Here is an 11,041-nt window from a genome sequence, read left to right on the forward strand (position 1 = left end):
GCTATGGCTTTGTTCTGGTACATGGTCAGATTGACTGGAGACGTGATGATGTTGCTATGGCTTTGTTCTGGTACATGGTGAGATTGACTGGAGACGTGACGATGTTGCAGGTATGGCTTTGTTCTGGTACATGGTGAGATTGACTGGAGACGTGACGATGTTGCAGAGTATGGCTTTGTTCTGGTACATGGTGAGATTGACTGGAGACGTGACGATGTTGCTATGGCTTTGTTCTGGTACATGGTTAGATTGACTGGAGACGTGACGATGTTGCTATGGCTTTGTTCTGGTACATGGTTAGATTGACTGGAGACGTGACGATGTTGCTATGGCTTTGTTCTGGTACATGGTTAGATTGACTGGAGACGTGACGATGTTGCAGGGTATGGCTTTGTTCTGGTACATGGTTAGATTGACTGGAGACGTGACGATGTTGCAGAGTATGGCTTTGTTCTGGTACATGGTTAGATTGACTGGAGACGTGACGATGTTGCAGGGTATGGCTTTGTTCTGGTACATGGTTAGATTGACTGGAGACGTGACGATGTTACAGAGTATGGCTTTGTTCTGGTACATGGTCAGATTGACTGGAGACGTGACGATGTTACAGAGTATGGCTTTGTTCTGGTACATGGTTAGATTGACTGGAGACGTGACGATGTTACAGAGTATGGCTTTGTTCTGGTACATGGTCAGATTGACTGGAGACGTGACGATGTTACAGAGTATGGCTTTGTTCTGGTACATGGTTAGATTGACTGGAGACGTGATGATGTTGCAGGGTATGGCTTTGTTCTGGTACATGGTTAGATTGACTGGAGACGTGACGATGTTGCAGGGTATGGCTTTGTTCTGGTACATGGTTAGATTGACTGGAGACGTGACGATGTTGCAGGGTATGGCTTTGTTCTGGTACATGGTTAGATTGACTGGAGACGTGATGATGTTGCAGGGTATGGCTTTGTTCTGGTACATGGTCAGATTGACTGGAGACGTGACGATGTTGCAGGGTATGGCTTTGTTCTGGTACATGGTTAGATTGACTGGAGACGTGACGATGTTGCAGGGTATGGCTTTGTTCTGGTACATGGTTAGATTGACTGGAGACGTGATGATGTTGCAGGGTATGGCTTTGTTCTGGTACATGGTTAGATTGACTGGAGACGTGACGATGTTGCAGGGTATGGCTTTGTTCTGGTACATGGTTAGATTGACTGGAGACGTGACGATGTTGCAGGGTATGGCTTTGTTCTGGTACATGGTTAGATTGACTGGAGACGTGACGATGTCGCAGGGTATGGCTTTGTTCTGGTACATGGTTAGATTGACTGGAGACGTGACGATGTTGCAGGGTATGGCTTTGTTCTGGTACATGGTTAGATTGACTGGAGACGTGACGATGTTGCAGGGTATGGCTTTGTTCTGGTACAACTACGACACCAAGATGATGAAGGACCTGGACACGCACCATGCCGGCTGCCCCGTTCTTATCGGCCATAAATGGAGTGAGTTCACGTGATGCAAGTACACATTTACAATCAGTATACTATCACCTCTTTTGGGGGGGCATGGAGAATTTATTTCAGAAAAAAAAACATAAGCAAGAAATACAGTCTGTTTGACATAACGTTTGTATCAGTCGAGGTTAGAGTAAGGGCCAGCGTTCCCCCATCTGCATGAAAGTATGCAGCGCAGCATTGCAAAGTCTAATGAATTCAATAAATCTCAGCAGAATCCGCATGCATATCCACGTATGCATACACACGCGTGCACTACTGCAAATACGCACGTGGGAAGGCTGGCACGCGCAGTCGAGAGCGTATACACCACACGCGCACACACAAGCGCGTGCGCACACACACACACACACTCACAACACACACACACACACACACACACACACACACACACACACGTGTATTTCCACAAACAAAGGCACACACGCATACACATTAGCACTTTGTGTGTACTTGGTAGTCCATCGTAGTCCAAAGATGACGCAATCTGAGCTCTCAGCGATGACAGCACAAGTGGCTCCGCAGTCCAAGACCGGAAGCACACAGGCGCCCACCACTGGAGTTACAACGGTAGTCTGTTTGTCTGGGGAGGGGCAGACGCCACGTCTGTTTCTTACAGCAGCGAGATGACTCAGACACGTCATGTTTGTCTGGGGAGGGGCAGACGCCACGTCTGTTTCTTACAGCAGCGAGATGACTCAGACACGTCATGTTTGTCTGGGGAGGGGCAGACGCCAGGTCTGTTTCTTACAGCAGCGAGATGACTCAGACACGTCATGTTTGTCTGGGGAGGGGCAGACGCCAGGTCTGTTTCTTACAGCAGCGAGATGACTCAGACACGTCATGTTTGTCTGGGGAGGGGCAGACGCCAGGTCTGTTTCTTACAGCAGCGAGATGACTCAGACACGTCATGTTTGTCTGGGGAGGGGCAGACGCCACGTCTGTTTCTTACAGCAGCGAGATGACTCAGACACGTCATGTTTGTCTGGGGAGGGGCAGACGCCACGTCTGTTTCTTACAGCAGCGAGATGACTCAGACACGTCATGTTTGTCTGGGGAGGGGCAGACGCCAGGTCTGTTTCTTACAGCAGCGAGATGACTCAGACACGTCATGTTTGTCTGGGGAGGGGCAGACGCCAGGTCTGTTTCTTACAGCAGCGAGATGACTCAGACACGTCATGTTTGTCTGGGGAGGGGCAGACGCCAGGTCTGTTTCTTACAGCAGCGAGATGACTCAGACACGTCATGTTTGTCTGGGGAGGGGCAGACGCCAGGTCTGTTTCTTACAGCAGCGAGATGACTCAGACACGTCATGTTTGTCTGGGGAGGGGCAGACGCCAGGTCTGTTTCTTACAGCAGCGAGATGACTCAGACACGTCATGTTTGTCTGGGGAGGGGCAGACGCCAGGTCTGTTTCTTACAGCAGCGAGATGACTCAGACACGTCATGTTTGTCTGGGGAGGGGCAGACGCCAGGTCTGTTTCTTACAGCAGCGAGATGACTCAGACACGTCATGTTTGTCTGGGGAGGGGCAGACGCCAGGTCTGTTTCTTACAGCAGCGAGATGACTCAGACACGTCATGTTTGTCTGGGGAGGGGCAGACGCCAGGTCTGTTTCTTACAGCAGCGAGATGACTCAGACACGTCATGTTTGTCTGGGGAGGGGCAGACGCCAGGTCTGTTTCTTACAGCAGCGAGATGACTCAGACACGTCATGTTTGTCTGGGGAGGAGCAGACGCCAGGTCTGTTTCTTACAGCAGCGAGATGACTCAGACACGTCATGTTTGTCTGGGGAGGGGCAGACGCCAGGTCTGTTTCTTACAGCAGCGAGATGACTCAGACACGTCATGTTTGTCTGGGGAGGGGCAGACGCCAGGTCTGTTTCTTACAGCAGCGAGATGACTCAGACACGTCATGTTTGTCTGGGGAGGGGCAGACGCCAGGTCTGTTTCTTACAGCAGCGAGATGACTCAGACACGTCATGTTTGTCTGGGGAGGGGCAGACGCCAGGTCTGTTTCTTACAGCAGCGAGATGACTCAGACACGTCATGTTTGTCTGGGGAGGGGCAGACGCCATGTCTGTTTCTTACAGCAGCGAGATGACTCAGACACGTCATGTTTGTCTGGGGAGGGGCAGACGCCAGGTCTGTTTCTTACAGCAGCGAGATGACTCAGACACGTCATGTTTGTCTGGGGAGGGGCAGACGCCAGGTCTGTTTCTTACAGCAGCGAGATGACTCAGACACGTCATGTTTGTCTGGGGAGGGCAGACGCCAGGTCTGTTTCTTACAGCAGCGAGATGACTCAGACACGTCATGTTTGTCTGGGGAGGGGCAGACGCCAGGTCTGTTTCTTACAGCAGCGAGATGACTCAGACACGTCATGTTTGTCTGGGGAGGGGCAGACGCTACGTCTGTTTCTTACAGCAGCGAGATGACTCAGACACGTCATGTTTGTCTGGGGAGGGGCAGACGCCAGGTCTGTTTCTTACAGCAGCGAGATGACTCAGACACGTCATGTTTGTCTGGGGAGGGGCAGACGCCAGGTCTGTTTCTTACAGCAGCGAGATGACTCAGACACGTCATGTTTGTCTGGGGAGGAGCAGACGCCAGGTCTGTTTCTTACAGCAGCGAGATGACTCAGACACGTCATGTTTGTCTGGGGAGGGGCAGACGCCAGGTCTGTTTCTTACAGCAGCGAGATGACTCAGACACGTCATGTTTGTCTGGGGAGGGGCAGACGCTACGTCTGTTTCTTACAGCAGCGAGATGACTCAGACACGTCATGTTTGTCTGGGGAGGAGCAGACGCTACGTCTGTTTCTTACAGCAGCGAGATGACTCAGACACGTCATGTTTGTCTGGGGAGGGGCAGACGCCATGTCTGTTTCTTACAGCAGCGAGATGACTCAGACACGTCATGTTTGTCTGGGGAGGGGCAGACGCCATGTCTGTTTCTTACAGCAGCGAGATGACTCAGACACGTCATGTTTGTCTGGGGAGGGGCAGACGCCAGGTCTGTTTCTTACAGCAGCGAGATGACTCAGACACGTCATGTTTGTCTGGGGAGGGGCAGACGCCAGGTCTGTTTCTTACAGCAGCGAGATGACTCAGACACGTCATGTTTGTCTGGGGAGGGGCAGACGCTACGTCTGTTTCTTACAGCAGCGAGATGACTCAGACACGTCATGTTTGTCTGGGGAGGGGCAGACGCCAGGTCTGTTTCTTACAGCAGCGAGATGACTCAGACACGTCATGTTTGTCTGGGGAGGGCAGACGCCAGGTCTGTTTCTTACAGCAGCGAGATGACTCAGACACCTGCGCGTGAAGTCGTTTTAAGTAGAAGAGCCGTTCCACGGGGAGACAGTCCCAGTCTCTCGACAGGGGAATGAATGGATGATATGGATACTTACACATCGCCTATCCACGGCCAGAGACCAAGCTCTAAGCGCTTCACAAACACGGAGTCATTTGCACAACAGGCTGCCTACCTGGGTAGATCCGACTGACGGCTGCCATTGGGTGCTCATCATTTGTTTCCTGTGCCATTCAATTAGATTTCAGGCATGCACACATACACGCTCAGACAGACATGTAACATTTTATGTGCGTGACTGTTTTGCTTATTTACCCCGCTATGTAAGCAGCCATACTCCGTTTTCGGGGGTGTGCATGTTCTCTATGTTCTTGTTTCCATAACCCACCGAACGCTGACATGGATTACAGAATCTTTAACGTGCGTATTTGATCTTCTGCGTACGTATGCACACGAAGGAGGTTCAGGCACTAGCAGGTCTGCATATATGTTAACATGGGAGATGGGAAAAATCTCCACCTTCTATCCACCAGGCGCCGTTACCGAGACTCGAACCCGGGAACCTCAGATAGAAAGTCCAACGCTTTAACCACTCGGCTGTTGTGCCCGTCCGAGTTTGACCGGCCAGTCGAAGCCGTTCACTGGGGTATGGCCGCTGTTGTTGCATACAGCTACAGGGATTAATGGATTATATCTGGGTTTTTTAAATATATAATTTGGAAATATTGTAATGTAAAGCGCTTAAAGCAAAATTATTTGGACTAATTGCAAAGCGCTTGAAGCAAAATTATTTGATTACGCGAAGTATAGTGAAACTATAAGGAGTCACAGGTGAGAGCAGAGTGCCAGGTGAGGACCAGTTAACGGATGAACTACTCTGAAGAACAAGATATGTTCCTCCCGTCAAAGGTACTGCCTCTCCCTGACACCCCAAACAACCAAGCCATATACTTGTGTATGGTTTGCTCACTTAGTTGGACCAAGCTGCCTGTTCTGATGGATGATGTATCTTTTTATTGGAACTGTTGCGTTGTAAAGCGCTCGGAGAAAGATCACTTGATGAGGTGCAGTATAAATGCACATTATTATTATTATCATTATTATTGTTATTATTATTATTAGTATATCATCATCATCATCATCATCATCATCATCGTCATCATTATTATCATTATCATCATCATCATCAGCATCATCGTCATCATCATCATTATTGGTGGTGGTGGTGTGTCCATCGAGATCGATGATGACCATCGTTGTCATCCAGATGGGGGATGGGGGGAGGGTGGTGGTGGGGTGGGGGGAAGGATGCTCATGAGTCTATCTGTGAGTGCGCAGATGGCTGAATAGTCCAATCTGCGCACGAAATGTTCGCTGACAGTTGGGGCAGACAAAGACAGGCATATCATTGTCAGGGAGCTTGTTTGCCCGTGACTTTCTGGCCTGCCTCTTCTGAACAGCTGCAGCAGTCCTGCTGGCCTCGCACAACTTGGCGCCTTTGTGCACAGCAGCGCGCCATTTGTTACGGTCCACTGCAGATTCCTCCCAGGAGTCAGGGCTGATATCAAACGCTTTCAGAGAGACCTTCAGAGTATCTCTGAAGCGCTTCTTCTGACCTCCGTGTGATCTCTTCCCTTGTTGCAGCTCGCCATAGAAGAGCCTTTTGGGCAGCCGATGGTCTGGCATGCGCGCCACGTGTCCAGCCCAGCGAAGCTGGGACTGCATCAGGATGGTGAAGATGCTGGGAAGGGTGGCTTTTGCGAGCACCTCTGTGTCTGGGGTCCTGTCTTGCCACTTGATGTTCAGTAGCTTCCTGAGGCATGTTGTGTGGAAGTGGTTCAGCTTCTTGGCATGTCGTTGGTACACTGTCCAAGTTTCGCAGTCGTACAGTAGTGTGGGGAGAACTACTGCTCTGTAGACCTTTAGCTTGGTCTCAAGACTAATGCCTCTTCTGTTCCAGACATTTGCATTGAGTCTACCAAAAGTTGCACTTGCTCTTGCAATCCTGACATTCACTTCATCGTCGATGGTCGCATTTCGTGACAGTGTGCTGCCAAGGTATGTGAACCGCTCCACCGCACTGAGTCTCTGACCGTTGACTGTGATGTTGGGCTCAACGTAGGGTTTCCCTGGGGCTGGCTGATGGAGAACTTCAGTTTTCCTCGTGCTGATGGTAAGGCCGAAGTTCCTGCTGGCAGTGGCAAACTTGTTGACGCTGAGTTGCATGTCAGCTTCAGATCCAGCGTTGAGGGCACAGTCATCAGCAAACAAAAAGTCTCTGATGATGTCTGTCATGACCTTCGTTTTTGCTTGAAGCCTTCTGAGGTTAAACAGCTTGCCATCTGTTCGGTACTTTAGGCCAATTCCAACATCGCCATCTCTGAAGGCATCAGTAAGCATTGCAGAGAACATGAGGCTGAACAGCGTTGGAGCCAGGACGCAGCCTTGCTTGACACCATTTGTGACAGGAAAAGGAGCAGATGTTTCACCATTGTCCTGGACTCGAGCCTGCATGCCTTCATGGAATTGGCTGACCAAGGAAATAAATTTCCGAGGGCATCCGTACTTGGCCATGATCTTCCACAGTCCCTCTCTACTCACGGTGTCAAAGGCCTTAGTGAGGTCGACATAGGTGGAGAACAGATCAGCATTTTGCTCCTGACATTTCTCTTGCAGCTGCCTTGCAGCAAACACCATGTCGGTGGTTCCGCGCTCTTTCCGGAATCCACATTGGCTCTCAGGCAAATGACCTTGGTCAAGGTGTGCTGTGAGGCGGTTTAGTAGGATCCTGGCAAGTATCTTGCCTGCGATGGAGAGCAGGGAAATGCCCCGATGGTTATCACAGGCTTGCCGGTTCCCCTTTCGCTTGTACAAGTGAATGATAGATGCATCTTTGAAATCCTGGGGGATCGTCTCTTCTTTCCACATGAGTGAGTACAGCTGATGAAGCTTCTCAGTCAGCACAGTGCCTCCATCCTTGTAGACCTCTGCTGGTATGGAGTCTGAGCCAGGTGCTTTGCCACTGGATAGCAGACGGATTGCTTTCTGGGTCTCAAGAAGTGTTGGCGGATCGTCCAGTGCTTCGTTGGTGGGGACTTGTGGGAGACGGTCTATGGCTTCATCATTTATGGAGGAAGGGCGATTTAAGACACTGTTGAAGTGCTCAGCCCATCGTTCGAGAATGTTCTCCTTCTCGGTGATCAAGGTATTCCCATCTGCACTGAGGAGGGGGGATGATCCTGAGGATGTGGGGCCGTAGACTTCTTTTAAGGCATCATAGAACCTCTTCATATCGTGCCTGTCAGCATATCCCTGGATCTCATCATCATCGTCATCATTATTATCATTATCATCATCATCATCAGCATCATCGTCATCATCATCATTATTATTATTATTATTAATCTCATGATCATCATTATCATCATAATCATTCTTCTTTTTCTTGTTATTATTACAATTATTGATAATGTTTATGTTATAGTTGTTGTTATGATCATCATCATTATTATCATTATTATTATCATCATCTTAATATCAATCTCATTATTATTATTTTCATTAATAGTATTAGTAGTAGCAGTAGCAGCAGTGGTATCACTATCATTATTACTATCATTGTCATTGTTTATCATCATTATCATTATTATCATTATTGACGTCCTCCCGGTTGGTTCCAGTCGCCAACAAGTGGATCTGGACGTACGGCAACACCTTCAGACGGCCATGTGGGCCCTTCCCCAACTCCACGCAGGAGGAGATTGAGCCCCTCATGTACTCACGTCATCGGCTGTGTGACGTCAGTGGATGACGTCACCAAGACCAGCTTTTATTAAAAAAAAAAAATTTGCCTGAAGTACAGCGACACGCCTTGAAGACTGGAAGAGCTGTCAACGTCCCTGCCCCCTCTCCCTCATCCCTCCCCCCCTTCCCGCAACACTCCATGGTGGCGGTGGTGGTGGTGTGTGTGTGTGCATGTGTGTGTGGGTGTGTGTGTGTGTACATTTAGATATATGTGTGCATATGTGTGTGGGGGATGTTGGGTGTGTGTGCACACTCACTCGCGTTCGTATGTGCGTATGTTCTTGCACGCTTTTGTTTCATGCAAACTAATGGATCTCGAATCTTTCCGGCTAAATTTTTAATGGCGTCACCAAAAAAAAAAAAAAAAGCAAATAAATTTTGAATGACTAAGATTTTTACCCATTACCACATCTTTTGCATATATCAACTGGATCTGTGATCTTTTGTGTACATAGCTATCTGTGATTGCAGAAACAAATAATGTTTTACGCTTTTTTTTTTTGCTTTTTTTTTTAACCACAGGTTTGTTGAATATTGTGACGGAACAAATGGCGTTATGACCAGATGCATATAGGCAATGAGTACACACAGTGATTGATTGCTCAGTTTAAAAAAAAAGGTGAAGAATAAAGCCAAAATATATAGACATTAATTTTGTGTATCCTGTCTACAAACTGCTGACAGACAGCACTGTCAGAGAGAGAGAGAGAGAGAGAGAGAACATGAACGAGCAAACGAAATTTTATTTCAAGAGGTTAAAGGAATGAACATAACATGCATGTTTACATCTGACCCTCTGGATAAAGAAAATAAAGACGCAAAAAAAACACAGAAAAAATGTGAGAGCCAAAATACTCACGCTAGAAACATCATCAAATCTGCATATGCATGCACAAACATGAGAATGAATATTTAAACATGAGTATGAATATTAAACACACACACACACACACACACACACACACACACACACACACACAGCTGCCTGCCCTTATTTGTTGATACTTCATTTGTTATTCATTTTCACTCTGAATGCAAGTAGTAGCCCCAGCTACTGAATTATTCAGTTTAAAAGAACCCCCAAACTCCTGTCATGGTGGACCAAAGCCGTCTTTCTTAAATTCTTGAAAGATGTGTTTTTATCGCCCTGTGTGTTTTGAGGCAATATTCAACCAGCGTTGAAACAGAGAATCCGTTTTATCCTTCGATGCTGTATTTCTTCGGGGATTCACTGACATCCCAACTGGCCTGTGAGGCCAGTCGCCCAGAATCACCTCATGGTGTTTTATAAACTTCCAGACGATGAGCTGTGCACTTTTCGAGACCGTGTGGGACGATTCGGGGCCATTGGACTGTCATGGAATAGATGACAGTCTTTTCAACATGAAGCATTGGTTGTTTTGGTTGTGTGTAGAGTCATGGATGTTATAAATGGTGTTTGCAGTATTCACGTTTTGGTGATTGTATTCTTTCGATTTTTAAATAATGGTGGTGTTATTACTGCTCTTTTATTTATTTATCAATTTACTACATTTTCATTTTCTTTAATGGTGTTTGCAGTATTCACGTTTTGGTGATTGTATTCTTTCGATTTTTAAATAATGGTGGTGTTATTACTGTCATTTTATTTCTTAGTTGTTTTATATTTTGCCAAAATAATGTTTTGGTTATTACTTTTTTTGTTGGTGGTTGTATTTGTGTTTTTTTCTTGTTTCTTTCTTGTTCACTTTCGTTTTGACGGTGAAATCATTATTATTGCAAATTATTGCCTTCAGTTGAGTGTTAATGATTTGTTATGGCATGCTCATTTTGTAATGAAGATGCATTGTTTTATGTATTACTTCACAATTGGTGATGGTTATCTTTTTTTTTCTTCTTTTTTTTGCAGCATTTGCGAGTTACTTTTGAATGATTGTTCTGAGGAAATTATGTATATAAATGATTTTATTGTTTCTTATATATATATGTTTTTTCTCATTCATGTTTCTTTTTTTTGTATTCCCATTTTTGATGAAAGAAATCTCCGCCTTATGTTGAAAGGGGCCACGTGACATGTGTGTAGTATGAAGACTACATTTATTCACTTGTTTGTTTGCTTATTCATAAACGTATAGTACACTGATATGTTTTATATATTGCTGCTGATTTGCTTCTTTTATTACATTGGTGGAGAATGCGCTTCATCCATGGTAAAGGCTACCTTTCCCCCTAATATTTGTTGTGTGATTCGGAATGCTATTTATTTATTTATTCGTTCATTCGATTATTTTACTTTTTAGGAATTTATTTATTTATTTCTTCGGTTATCTTTTTTCTTATTCATTTATGTGTATTAATGTTTGTTTATGGAAATAAACTCATGTTCTAAATGACATTTGTTTTTTTGTATGGAACATGCCACTGTA

General features: G+C 46.5%; 1 protein-coding gene across 1 annotated transcript in view; it reads left to right on the plus strand.

Moving 5' to 3' along the window:
- LOC143302038 (prolyl 4-hydroxylase subunit alpha-1-like) overlaps positions 1 to 10,109 on the plus strand; it is a 43,116-nt gene extending 33,007 nt beyond the window's left edge. Inside the window, exons 13-14 of the mRNA XM_076616526.1 lie at positions 1,409 to 1,505; positions 8,513 to 10,109. Of these exons, the coding sequence (XP_076472641.1) occupies positions 1,409 to 1,505; positions 8,513 to 8,643 (228 nt within the window). The 3' untranslated portion in view covers positions 8,644 to 10,109. The remainder of the gene's footprint in view (positions 1 to 1,408; positions 1,506 to 8,512) is intronic.
- The last annotated feature ends 932 nt before the right edge of the window (positions 10,110 to 11,041 follow it).

The sequence above is a fragment of the Babylonia areolata genome, chromosome 28 (genome assembly GCF_041734735.1).
Source record: "Babylonia areolata isolate BAREFJ2019XMU chromosome 28, ASM4173473v1, whole genome shotgun sequence".
NCBI classification, from domain to species: Eukaryota; Metazoa; Mollusca; class Gastropoda; order Neogastropoda; family Buccinidae; genus Babylonia; species Babylonia areolata.